General features: G+C 45.0%; 1 protein-coding gene across 1 annotated transcript; it reads right to left on the minus strand.

Annotated features, from left to right (window-relative positions):
* Positions 1–1,090: 1,090 nt before the first annotated feature.
* slirp (SRA stem-loop interacting RNA binding protein) lies at positions 1,091–3,104 on the minus strand. Its single transcript, XM_029688662.2, is given in 4 exon segments — positions 1,091–1,250; positions 1,253–1,318; positions 2,546–2,604; positions 3,025–3,104. Coding segments are annotated over 4 exon segments (240 nt in total). The 5' UTR covers positions 3,092–3,104; the 3' UTR covers positions 1,091–1,202.
* Positions 3,105–14,850: the final 11,746 nt, after the last annotated feature.

A 14,850-nucleotide genomic window follows, 5' to 3' on the forward strand; every position in this document is an offset into this window, starting at 1 on the left:
ACAGTTGACTGGGGTGTGTCAAAATAAAAACATATTACGTACTACCATTACTTTAATATCAAGCATTCATGTATAAAAATGTATTTTTATTACAAACAAAATGTCTGTGAACTACAAAATTACTCAACCAGTTAAACCCACAACACAGAAACAGCAGTGTTTGTCAGACCATGAGAAATCCAGAAAAATCAGTCTTCTCACAGAAACGTCTGTAGCATCTGAACTATTATGACCACGCTATGGAAAGATGAGACTCTTACAAACGCGATGGTGTTTTCTGTTTTGCTCTACAACCCCCACAAGCATCACAGGACTCGTCTGATATCGTCGGTACAGCCAATCTGCCAACTTCTGTCCGTAGCGTCAGAACAGTTAGGGCTACACACGAATATGACCCCTCTTTGGAAAGGTGTCTCACGAACATGGTTGTTTTGCTCTAGGATGCCCACAAGCCTAGTCTGAAGGTAGCCCGGACCAGTTTAAAAATGGTATGGGGAAAAAAAGTGCCTAAAATAAGAGGTTGTTTTGTATAGTTTGCTGATCTATAATTCAAATTCAATGTTTTATCAAATCATTTTTGGATATTTCTTATATACCCTAAGGTCTCATAAAATTCAAAATCAAATAGCTAAATGATCCTTGGTATGACCATCTTGAAACAATTCCATATGTTAGCTTAGTAAGGATTAATATGCAGTTACTAACAGGATATAAAAATAAACACTTCCTTCATCCATGCAAAACAAACATTGTGTCTCTTTATTTTGATAAATTACAATAAATATATGAAGACATACTACTATGAAGAAGGGGGGAAAAAAGAATACTGTTGGGTGGCCTAGTTCTGTTTCCATAGGTATTGAATTCACCCCTCATATATACAAACACCCTCAGCTCGTCTCCACCACCTCTTTGTTTGTTTTCTGTCCCAAAAACACTTTTCTGTTTCTTTGAACTTGAAAAGACACAATGGGAGAGAATAATACATGTCATGTTCAGTTTGGTTAATGACATGGTAAAGTGTATTTGATTTAAGACCATTCACATTGGCTTTCAAACTAGAATGGACAAATACAATCTATGCTAAGATTAGACATGCTAAGATTAGACAAAAAGTCTAAACACATTTTAGTCAACAACAAAAGTTCAGGGTATAGCACCCAATGATGGGCAATGGGGTTGACATGATCTAGTCTGATGAACTATACCGTGGATCCCTCCAGTACATGTGGGTCTTTCTGGAGAGCATTTTATTCAGGCCTTCCTCGGACGTGTAGCCGATCCAGCAGAAGCCTCTGTGGAAGCCTGTCTCTTTGTCCTGTTAGACGATATACAGTACCAGTCAAAAGTTTGGACACCTACTCATTCATTTCTTTATTTTTACTATTTTCAACCTATTCTGCCTTGTAGAATAATAGCAAAGACATCAAAACTATGAAATAATACATATGGAATCATGTAACCACAAAAGTGCTAAACAAATCCAAATATATTTGAGATGTTAGACTCTTCAAAGTAGCCACCCTTTGCCTTGATGACAACTTTGCAAACTCTTGGCATTCTCTCAACCAGCTTCATGAGGTAGTCACCTGGAATGCATTTAAATTAACAGCTGTGCCTTGTTAAAAGTTTGTGTTATTTCTTTCCTTCTTAATGCATTTGAGCCAATCAGTTGTGTTGTGACAAGGTAGGGTTGGTAAACAGAAGATGACCTGTGGAAATCTGTTATTTGAGTCCAAATGTGAGATTTTTGGTTCCAACCGCCGTGTCTTTGTGAAATGCAGAGTAGGTGAACAGATGACCTCCGCATGTGTGGCTCCCACAGTGAAACATGGAGGTGGTGTGATGGTGCTTTGCTGGTGAGACTATCTGTGATTTATTTAGAATTTAAGGCACACTTAACCAGCATTGCTACCACAGTATTCTGTAGCGATATCCCATCCCATCTGTTTTAAGCTTAGTGAGATTATCATTTGTTTTTCAACAGGACAATGTCCCAACACACCTCCAGGCTATCTGACCAAGAAGGAGATTGATGGAGTGCTGCATCAGATGACATGGCCTCCACAATCCCCCGACCTTAACCCAACTGAGATGGTTTGAGATGAGTTGGACCGCAGAGGGAAGAAAAAGCAGCCAATAATTGCTCAGCATATGTGGGAACTCCTTCAAGACTGTTGGAAAAGCATTCGAGGTGAAGCTGGTTGAGAGAATGCCAAGAGTGTGCAAAGTTGTCATCAAGGCAAAGGGTGGCTACTTTGAAGAATCTCAAATATATTTAGATTTTTTAAAACAATTTTTGGTTACTACATGATTCCATGTGTGTTATTTCATAGATTTGATGTCTTCCCTATTATTGGTGTAGAAAATAGTACAAATAAAGAAAAACCCTTGAATGAGTAAGTGTCCAAACTTTTGACTGGTACTGTACATTGCAAGTCAAGATGGAGGTTGTGATATAGGCCAAATGAGATAAACATTGTGATATCAATGGGCTCACAGGTTTCTCAATCATTAAACAATCTGTTGAGGCCAGTGTACTTACAAAGGGAACAAGGCATTTCTTGACTTGACCAAACTGCCCAAAGTAGTCTTTCATCTCCTCTGAAAGAAAATAATGACATGTTATATTACACATTCTACCACTGTAGCTAAGCAACTAACTTAGTTATCTTTACTAAGTCTACAGTGTAACCTTACACAGACAATGCTGATAGTTAACGTGTCTGATTAATCAGACTGTAATAGCTACACAATTAATTTTTTTGAGACTAATTAAATCAGACAAGTACCTATAGTAGCCATCTCATTGACATGCAAAACCCATATCATTAGGATACAATAAGCCTGATAATTTAGCAATCAATAAAATCAATACCAAATGAACACTGTTGCAAAAATAGTGGCAGAGAAAAGCTGGTTGAGGTGAAAGTAGCACACGTGGCTAGCGCCCACAAAGTTCCCTGCCTAACAAAACATTGGCAACAGTAACTCTAATTCCGATTTTTTTTTAAACATGCTTACTGCTTGCAAGGGTCCATGGTATTTTAGACACAAACACCTCATATACCTTCTTCGACGACCCTGCCATATTATGTCCTTGGAACTCGAGCTACCTCTGACCCGAGTCATGTGACACGCGCCGTTGTCGTTTTAAAAAATATATATATATTCAGATAGGGACTTAAAAATCACCTAAAGTTCAGATCTCTTTTACAAATAATAAAATTCAAATAATAATAAAATAAAAACGTTATAAATATTTAACAAAATGTTATGTTTTGCAATGTTTGGCTTATTTGTAAAAAAAAATATTTACAAAATATTTTTAAAATAAATAGTTGAAAGGTTATTTTTCAGATGCATTTAGAACTTCAAATTCTAGAACTTCAAATTCTTCCAGCGAAGAAATCCTCCACCTGACTTTAGCGGTGTCATTGTCTTTTCGAAAATGGTCAAACATGAGTGTTTCCAATATAGCTTACAACGAATATTTGTAATGTTAATGTAAACAGCGGAACCCTATCTCTCCAAATGCTAACGTATTGGCCAGCTAGCTTTGCCGGCTTCGATAACTACCAAAGATTGACACTGTCAGAGATTGCCTACATATATACAATGAACATGTAAAAAGTTAATGAATGTGCTATAAAACATAGTCAAGCCAACTTCTGGATAAATTGCAGTGCATATCATGTGGAACAAGTTTACACAGCTACCCACCTTTGCCTAGGTGTGTCTCTGACTATGATTGATAATGTCAAAAGCTGCACAGAATTCTAACAAGATTGATCGATTGATGGATCGCATCCAACTTTTAGCTGCATACACCGCCACCTACTATACTGGTATTGAGCCAGTTCACGGCCTACCTACATTATATTCTTAGATACAATAATACAACATTGGGAAAAGGAAAATTACCCTACCACGTATTAGCCCTCTGAAAAACCCACCAACTATTCAACCCTACCCAGTCCTACTCCAGACCAATGGTCTGAAAAGACATATCACTACCACTCAACACCCTGCAGCTGCAATCCCAAATACCTCTCTGCCACTACAACCTGTATTTTCTTTGGCTTTCAATTCATTTCTGCAGTACAATTAACAACCATATCTTTAAATCTTTAAAAAACCCACCTTAATGATCACTCTCTTTTGATCTCTGACTATGTAACCGATGTGAAATGGCTAGTTAGTTAGAGGGGTGCGCGCTAATAGCGTTTCAATCGATGACGTCACTTGCTCTGAGACCTTGAAGTAGTTGTTCCCCTCTGCAATGGCCGAACCTTTCGTGGCGTGATGGGTATCGATGCTTCGAGGTTGGCTGTTGTCGATGTGTGCAGAGGGTCCCTGGTTCGAACCCAGGTAGGGGTGAGGAGAGGAGAGGGGCGGAAGCTATACTGTTACACCTACTCACAGGAATCCTCTCAGGAACCCTCACCCTTTACACGTCTTCCTCTACCACTCTCTTCACTGCTTCTGCATACAACACTTTCTGTACTACTCTAACCCTGGTAACCTCAATCTGCCATTCTCTCACCGGACACTTCCGATCTCCAGCCTCATGATCACCCCCACAACTAACACACATAACTTTCTCCCCCGGTACCACACATTCCCTCCTGCACACTTCTCACATCTAGGCATCTCCCTCCTACACACTGCTACAATATGACCATAACCTTGACACCTAAAACCCCGTAATATTCTCAGAACATAAACTCTCACAGGATAACTGACACTTCCTTATCTGGTAACGACTCTACATCAAAACTCAGCATGACAGATAATGTCTACTCCGTTTCCCCATTGGATACGTCTCATCAAGCTGCGGGTGTCACAGATACCGGGAATCTTCGTTATCACTCCTTTCAACTGCTCGCAATTCTTGTCCCTAATCTCATTATCCGGAGCGCCCTCTCACTCTGGGTTGAGGAAACACAATAAATCATCAGGAGTCCATTCTGAGTGACCTTCACCAACTCAACAGTCCCCAACCTCTCCTCCACTCAACCTGACGCCACATATGGATCAACCAAACAGCAAGGATCCATTCTCTGAACAAATCTCACTCCCACTGGTCCAAAGTCATCCTTATCATCCTTAGAACGAGGCCAGAACTCGCAGCAGGTACTTCCCCCTCACTCTTAATAAGGACTACTGGAGCATGTATCCCTGTTTTTCCACTTGACGCCTACCTTCCTCACCTCAGAACCTCCCTCTACACTCAACTTCTTCTCAGTATTCATCACTGCACCTCCCACCACATGTATTTGATCTTCACTCCTGTCCCATTTCCTCCTCAAGCTCTTCCAAAAGTTCGGTGCAATCCTCCATTCCATATTCACTCAAAAAATATTCTTGCCCATGATGTGTAGTCCCCCACTCCATGTTTATTCATAATATACTCCACTTTCTGCCTTATTTCCTTTTCCGCCATCTTCCCCACCGTGGCCTTCGTCCAACGCCCCGACCACCTCTACACCATCTTCCTTCTGCAAGGGAGGGTCTTGCCCTTCCTCCATTGATTGATTGTTATTTTGCTGTTTGTTTAAAAGTTCTCTGAATTTGACTCTAATATAGTATCTAAGTGTGACTAGATAATTGTGAATTTCTAAGACACACACACACAGTTTACTTTGCGATCTGCTTCAGTCAGTGTCATGTAAAAATACACTGAACAAAAATATCAACGCAACATGTAAAGTGTTGGTCCCATGTTTCATGAGCCATATGCACAAAAAGCTTACTTCTCTCAAATTTTGTGCACAATTGTTTACATCCCTGGTAGTGAGCATTTCTCCTTTGCCAAGATAATCCATCCATCTGACAGGTGTGGCATATCAAGAAGCTGATTATTATACAGGTGCACCTTGTGCTGGGGATAATAAAAGGCCACTCTAAAATGTGTAGTTTGGTCATAAAACACAACTCCACAGATGTTTCAAGTTTTGAGGGAGCATGCAATTAGCATGCTGACTACAGGAATGTCCACCAGAGCTGTTGCCAGAGAATTGAATGTTAATTTCTCTACCATAAGCCAATGTCATTTTATAGAATTTGTACATCCAACCGGCCTCACAACCACAGACCACATGTATGGTGTCGGGTGGGCGAGCGGGTTGCTGATGTCAACATTGTGAACACAATTGCATTCTATCAATGGTAATTTGAATGAACAGAGATACTGTGACAAAATCCTGAGGCCTTGTGCCATCCTTGTGCCATTCATCTGCCGCCATCACCTCATGTTTCAGCATGATAATGCATGGCCCCATGTCGCAAGAATCTGTACACAATTCCTGGAAGCTGAAAATGACATGCATACTCACCAGGCATGTCACCCATTGAGCATATTTGGGATGCTCTGGATCTACGGATCTACGTGTACGACAGCGTGTTCCAGTTCGCGTCAATATATATATTAATATATATAATATAATATATTTAATTTAATATATTATATAATAATATGCTCTCTCTTCGTCCGCCCACGTGTTCTCGCACACCCCGAGAGCTTCTGGTCAGCGGGGTGGTGGCACCGGGATCCTCATCTCTCCCAAGTGGTCATTCTCTCTTTCTCCCCTTACCCATCTGTCTATCGCCTCCTTTGAATTCCATGCTGTCACAGTTACCAGCCCTTTCAAGCTTAACATCCTTATCATTTATCGCCCTCCAGGTTCCCTCGGAGAGTTCATCAATGAGCTTGATGCCTTGATAAGCTCCTTTCCTGAGGACGGCTCACCTCTCACAGTTCTGGGCGACTTTAACCTCCCCACGTCTACCTTTGACTCATTCCTCTCTGCCTCCTTCTTTCCACTCCTCTCCTCTTTTGACCTCACCCTCTCACCTTCCCCCCTACTCACAAGGCAGGAAATACGCTCGACCTCATCTTTACTAGATGCTGTTCTTCCACTAACCTCATTGCAACTCCCTCCAAGTCTCCGACCACTACCTTGTATCCTTTTCCCTCTCGCTCTCATCCAACACTTCCCACACTGCCCCTACTCGGATGGTATCGCGCCGTCCCAACCTTCGCTCTCTCTCCCCGCTACTCTCTCCTCTTCCATCCTATCATCTCTTCCCTCTGCTCAAACCTTCTCCAACCTATCTCCTGATTCTGCCTCCTCAACCCTCCTCTCCTCCCTTTCTGCATCCTTTGACTCTCTATGTCCCCTATCCTCCAGGCCGGCTCGGTCCTCCCCTCCCGCTCCGTGGCTCGACGACTCATTGCGAGCTCACAGAACAGGGCTCCGGGCAGCCGAGCGGAAATGGAGGAAAACTCGCCTCCCTGCGGACCTGACATCCTTTCACTCCCTCCTCTCTACATTTTCCTCTTCTCTCTCTGCTGCTAAAGCCACTTTCTACCACTCTAAATTCCAAGCATCTGCCTCTAACCCTAGGAAGCTCTTTGCAACCTTCTCCTCCCTCCTGAATCCTCCTCCCCCTCCTCCTCCCTCTCTGCAGATGACTTCGTCAACCATTTTGAAAAGAAGGTGGACGACATCCGATCCTCGTTTGCTAAGTCAAACGACACCGCTGGTTCTGCTCACACTGCCCTACCCTGTGCTCTGACCTCTTTCTCCCTCTCTCTCCAGATGAAATCTCGCGTCTTGTGACGGCCGGCCGCCCAACAACCTGCCCGCTTGACCCTATTCCCTCCTCTCTTCTCCAGACCATTTCCGGAGACCTTCTCCCTTACCTCACCTCGCTCATCAACTCATCCCTGACCGCTGGCTACGTCCCTTCTGTCTTCAAGAGAGCGAGAGTTGCACCCCTTCTGAAAAAACCTACACTCGATCCCTCCGATGTCAACAACTACAGACCAGTATCCCTTCTTTCTTTTCTCTCCAAAACTCTTGAACGTGCCGTCCTTGGCCAGCTCTCCCGCTATCTCTCTCAGAATGACCTTCTTGATCCAAATCAGTCAGGTTTCAAGACTAGTCATTCAACTGAGACTGCTCTTCTCTGTATCACGGAGGCCCTCCGCACTGCTAAAGCTAACTCTCTCTCCTCTGCTCTCATCCTTCTAGACCTATCGGCTGCCTTCGATACTGTGAACCATCAGATCCTCCTCTCCACCCTCTCCGAGTTGGGCATCTCCGGCGCGGCCCACGCTTGGATTGCGTCCTACCTGACAGGTCGCTCCTACCAGGTGGCGTGGCGAGAATCTGTCTCCTCACCACGCGCTCTCACCACTGGCGTCCCCCAGGGCTCTGTTCTAGGCCCTCTCCTATTCTCGCTATACACCAAGTCACTTGGCTCTGTCATAACCTCACATGGTCTCTCCTATCATTGCTATGCAGACGACACACAATTAATCTTCTCCTTTCCCCTTCTGATGACCAGGTGGCGAATCGCATCTCTGCATGTCTGGCAGACATATCAGTGTGGATGACGGATCACCACCTCAAGCTGAACCTCGGCAAGACGGAGCTGCTCTTCCTCCCGGGAAGGACTGCCCATTCCATGATCTCGCCATCACGGTTGACAACTCCATTGTGTCCTCCTCCCAGAGCGCTAAGAACCTTGGCGTGATCCTGGACAACACCCTGTCGTTCTCAACTAACATCAAGGCGGTGGCCCGTTCTTGTAGGTTCATGCTCTACAACATCCGCAGAGTACGACCCTGCCTCACACAGGAAGCAGCGCAGGTCCTAATCCAGGCACTTGTCATCTCCCGTCTGGATTACTGCAACTCGCTGTTGGCTGGGCTCCCTGCCTGTGCCATTAAAGCCCTACAACTCATCCAGAACGCCGCAGCCCGTCTGGTGTTCAACCTTCCCAAGTTCTCTCACGTCACCCCGCTCCTCCGCTCTCTCCACTGGCTTCCAGTTGAAGCTCGCATCCGCTACAAGACCATGGTGCTTGCCTACGGAGCTGTGAGGGGAACGGCACCTCGGTACCTCCAGGCTCTGATCAGGCCCTACACCCAAACAAGGGCACTGCGTTCATCCACCTCTGGCCTGCTCGCCTCCCTACCACTGAGGAAGTACAGTTCCTGCGCAGCCCAGTCAAAACTGTTCGCTGCTCTGGCCCCCCAATGGTGGAACAAACTCCCTCACGACGCCAGGACAGCGGAGTCAATCACCACCTTCCGGAGACACCTGAAACCCCACCTCTTTCAGGAATACCTAGGATAGGATAAAGTAATCCTTCTCACCCCCCTTAAAAGATTTAGATGCACTATTGTAAAGTGGCTGTTCCACTGGATGTCTTAAGGTGAACGCACCAATTTGTAAGTCGCTCTGGATTAGAGCGTCTGCTAAATGACTTATAAATATCCAGCTACTTTGCACAGCCATTGAAGAGGAGTGGGACAACATTCCACAGGCCTGAATCAACAGCCTGATCAACTCTATGTGAAGGAGATGTCACGCTGTATGATGCAAATGTTGGTCACACCAGATTCTGACTGGTTTTCTGATCCACGCCCTACTGTGACCAATGGCACAATGTTACGGATACAAGTATCCTGTGTGTGTGTTCTTTTCTCTCCTTCTCCCCTCACAGGTGAAAATCATCACTCCCCAATCAGTCAACAATCAATCATCAATCAGAAGACACACCTCCTCCTGTTTCCTACCCTATCATAGTTCCTTTCCCTTGGTTTAAAAACCCTGTCAGTTGTTTGCTCTAGAGCTCAATCTCTCTGTAAATGCCATGTCTGTCGGTCTCTGTGTTTCACGCTCTCTTTGTGTATTGACCTCTCTTTTGTTTGAGCACCTCCAAATTACCACTCCATCACATGTGAGTATTGTTTTGGTTATGGTGTTTGTTTGTTTGCTGGTGGGAAAAGGGGAAACCAAGAGAAGTCGCCCATGGGCATACACTACCAGTAGGTAAACTTTGTTAAATACACTAGTTAGAACTGCGCGGACCACCCACTGTATTTTTGGTTAGTTAGTTAGCTGTTGTTAAAATAGGCTAGTCTAGCTTAGGGGTGTTTTTGAATACTTATTGTTTCTTTCCATGGGTCCAGCTCAGCCCCTTTTCCTGCTCCCCCCATTACCGTGTGTTTATTAATAAACCTTGAGTTTGACGGTAAATTTCAGTAGTCGTGGTTATTTCGTTCTCACTTTTACTTTGTCACAATTATAATTTGCATGAGTTATGTTACGGGTCTCATTACCATCCCCCCCCCCCCCCCCCCCCCCCTAGACTGTCGGGCCAAAAGGGATTCGTAACACACAACAATGGGCCTTGATCTCATCACTGCATCTCTGTGCAATCAAGTTACCGTAGATAAAATGCAATTGTGTGCGTTGTCTGTAGCTTATGCCTGCCCTAACCAATAACCCACCGCCACCATGGGGCACTCTGATCTCAACATTGACATCAGCAAACCGTTCGCCTACACATCATACATGCTGTCTGCCATTTTGCTCGGTACAGCTGAAACCGGGATTAATCCTTGAACACACTTCTCCAGCGAACCAGTGGTCATCGACGGTGAGCATTTGCCCACAAAAGTCGGTGAAGACCCTGGTGAGGACGAAGAGCTTTCCTGAGACGGTTTCTGGAAGTTTGTGCAGAAATTCTTCAGTTGTGCAAACCTACAGTTTTGTTAGCTGTATTGAGTGGCTGGTCTCAGATGATGCTGCAAGTGAAGAAGTCGGATGTGGAGGTCATGTACTGGCGTGGTTACACGTGGTCTACTGTTGTGAGGCCAGTTGGACATTCTGTCAAATTCTCTAAAACTACATTGGAGGTGGCTTATGGTAGAGAAATTAACTTTACATTCTCTGGCAACAGCTCTAATGGACATTCCTACAGTCAGCATGTCAATTGCACGCTCCCTCAACTTGAGTCATCTGTGGCATTGTGTTTTGTGGCAACTGTACATTTTGGTGGCCTTTTATTGTCCCCAGCACAAGTTGCACCTGTATAATGATCATGCTGTTTAATCAGCTTCTTGATATTTTCCACACCTTTCAAGTGGATGGATATCTTGGCAAAGGAGAAATGCTCACCAACAGGGATGTAAACCAATTTGAACCCAACTTGCACGTTTGATTTACTCAATTCAATCAAAGGACTATATTTGATAATTATCTTTTATTTCTTTGTATTTGAAAAAATCTGATTTTGAAGGTTGTATTTTAAAGGTGAAAATCATAGACACCCTATGTAATCAATTGACTTGAATGGGTAACATTAACTTTAGATGCGGCAGTCTGCTGCACCTGAAGCTGTGGAAGACCATCGTCCAAGAACTGCCAGAACTGCTCTATTTGTTTTTTAGTTAAAAAAGAAAAGCGTCTGAGATTCTCATTGTAATGAAATACAACACAATTATTATCTGTTTGCTTCCCCATAGGAAGACTGGCTCGAGGATCAGGGAGCCCAAGAGACTGTTGAAGCTTTGCTAGGTGACCATAGAGTGACCCTTGTCGTCTAACTGCTACAGTACACTTCAATCAGAAGACACACCTGCTGAGAAATCAGTTAATACCACACCCAACCTCATTTCAAACCGAGCCAACCTAGCAGACATGTAGAGTGACAACCTGTCGCAGGCCTTTGGGAGTATCTCCTTACTGTAGGTAGAGGTAAATGAGCTTTGTGGTGAGGTGACAGTTCTGAGGCAGGATAAGGAAGAGCTAAGAGAGAAACTGGAAATGGTCAAGTGCATCATGAGGAGAGTGGTAGCTGAGCTACAAAGGGAGTTGTCAGCAGTCATAGAATGGCTACAACACAGCGACACAACCATCCACACTTTAAAGAACAACTGGAGCCTACCACAACCCTCACTACCACACCCTCACATCGACAGTACAACCGCTTCTCATAGTGAACCTCCAGAACTCCTACAGGCTCAGCGTAAGTAAACAGACCCAAAACAACTCCTCCTCCCACACCAGCACATTCCCCTCATAAGAGAGGTCTGACGAGACCTCTTCAAGATCCTAACATCTCAGCCCCAGAGCACCAGTGTCAGCGGAGCCATGCTGGGATCTTCAGGAGAGAAGAACACAATGAAAGGCCACCTGCGGTCCCCACCCCACTCTATCCGAAGAACATCACTTCAGACACAGCAGCACACAGGGAGAGCACCCTATGGCCTTCATTTTATGTGACACCAATGGGACGTTTCTCAGAGAGAAACTGCTATTCCCTGGCATGTCAGTCAGAATGCTATGGTGCACAAAAGCAGCAAGTGCCTTAAAGTCTGTCAAGCAACAAATTAAATGGGGCCAAACATATTATAATTCAAGCAGGTACTAATGTTTGATGGCAATGAGAGGACATGTAGCTCCTGCAATGCAGCAAGTTGCAGCCAGCGCTGCAGGGAGATTTCCTAACACCAAAATCTCTATGTCCACCCTGCTGCTGCGTGGAGATGTGCCCTTCCACATTATTCAGAACAACAATGCTGAGCTGTCTAGAGGCTGTGCTCTCTTGGGCAATGTTTACCTAGCGAACCACTGTGACATTCACCCACAGCTGAACAAACAGGGTGTCAAGGTGTTTGCTAGGAAACTGAAAAAAAACTACCCTGGAACAAAGCAAAAACCAAAATAAGAGGAACTCTGCCATACATATTTTCAAGCATGGTAGTGGCTGCATCATGTTATGGGTATCGTACATCCTCCAAGGTCACGACCACCAGCACTTTTGATGATACAGCAGTAGAATTACAAGGATATAACGTCTACAGAAAAGACCGGAATGTCTATGGGGGAGCTGTATATATTCAGAGCCATATTCGTGTAAAGCTCAGAGAGAATCTCATTACGAATTAAGTAAAGTGCTGTGGTTGCAGATTCACCTGCCTCCTCTGAAGCCTCTTCTTTTCGGGTGCTGCTATAGGCTGCCAAGTGCAAACTGTCAGTATCTGGAGAATGTGTGTGATGTTAGATAAGTTCTCTGATGCGAACAGAGAAATGTATTATCTTGTTGACTTGAACATTGACTGGTTATCGTCTAGTTGTCCTCTCAAGAGGAAGCGTCTTACTGTGACTAATGCCTCTAACATGACCCAGATTATCACTAGTGTATAACTATAGTGTTGGATCTGTGACATCCTCTTGTATTGATAATATCCCAGTGATCTGTCTCAATATGTTCCCGGGATTCCTCCAATGGCATTGAGGAGTACACCACTTCTGTCATTGGCTTCATCAATAAATGCATCGATGACGTCGTCCTCACAGTGACAATACATGCATACCCAAACCAGAAGCCATGGATTACAGGAACATCCACACTGAGCTAAAGCTGCCGCTTTCAAGGAGCGGGACTCAAACCCGGAAGCTTATAAGAAATCCCGCTATGCCCTCCGCCGAACCATCAAACAGGCAAAGCGTCAATACGGGACCAAGATCGAGTTGCACTACACCGGCTCTGACGCTTGTAAGATGTGGCAGGACCTGCAAACTATTACAGACTACAAAGGGAAGCACAACCAAGAGCTGCCCAGGGACACAAGCCTACTGTACGATCTAAACTACTTATATAATCGTTTCAAGGCAAAGAACAATGAAACATGCATGAGAGCACCAACTGTACCCGAAGACTGTGTGATCACGCTCTCTGCTGCCGATGTGAGTAAGACCTTTAGACAGGTCAACATTCACAAGACTGCAGGGCCAGACTGATTGCCAGGCCTGTACTGCGAGCATGCACTGACCAACTAGCAAAGTGTCTTCACTGACATTTTCAACCTCTCCCTGTCCGAGTCTGTAATACCAACATCTTTTAAGCAGACCACGATAGTGCCTGTGCCCAAGAACACTAAGGTAACCTTCCTAAATGACTACCGAACTGTAGCATTCACGTCCGTAGCCATAATGTGCTTTGAAAGGCTGGTCATGGCTCACATCAACACCATCATCCCAGAAACCCTAGACCCAATCCAATTTGCATACCACCCCAACAGATCCACAGATGATGCAGTCTCTATTGCACTCCACACTGCCCTTTCCCACCTGGACAAAAGGAACACCTATGTGAGAATGCTATTCATTGACTACAGCTCAGCATTCAATCCCATAATGCCCTCAAAGCTCTTCAATAAGCGAAGGACCCTAGGACTAAAAACCTCCCTCTGCAACTGGATCCTGGACTTCCTGACGGGCCGCCCCCAGGTGGTGAGGGTAGGTAACAACACATCCGCCACGCTGATCCTCAACACAGGGGCCCCTCCTGTACTCCCTGTTCACTCATGACTGCACAGCCAGGCTGTGACACAACAGTGGTAGGCGTGATCACTGACAACATCACAGCCTATAGGGAGGAGGTCAGAGACCTGGCAGTGTGGTGCCAGGACAACAACCTCTCCCACAACGTGATCAAGACAAAGATGATTGTGGACTACAGGAAAAAGAGGACCGAGCATGCCCCCATTCTCATCGACGGGGCTGCAGTGGAGCAGGTTGAGGGCTTCAAGTGCCTTGGTGTCCACATCACCAATAAATAAACATGGTCCAGGCACACCATGATAGTCATGAAGCGGGCACGACAAAACCTATTCCCTCTCAGGAGACTGAAAAGATTTGGCATGGGTCCTCAGATCCTCAAAAGGTTCTACAGTTGCACCATCTAGAGCATCCTGACTGGTTGCATCACTGCTCAGCCTCTGACCGCAAGGCACTACAGAGGGTAGTGCAAACGAAGGGGCCATGCTTCCTGCCATCCAGGACTTCCTGCCATCCAAGACTATACCATACGGTGTCAGAGGAAGGCCCTAAAAAGTGTCAAAGACTCGAGCCACCCTAGTCATAGACTGTTCTCTCTGCTACCACATGGCAAGCGGCACCGGAGCTCCAAATCTAGGTCCAAGAGGCTTCTAAACAGCTTCTACCTCCAAGCTATAAGACTCCTGAACATCTAGTCAAATGG

This window comes from Oncorhynchus nerka, linkage group LG18 (genome assembly GCF_034236695.1).
Source record: "Oncorhynchus nerka isolate Pitt River linkage group LG18, Oner_Uvic_2.0, whole genome shotgun sequence".
NCBI lineage: Eukaryota > Metazoa > Chordata > Actinopteri > Salmoniformes > Salmonidae > Oncorhynchus > Oncorhynchus nerka.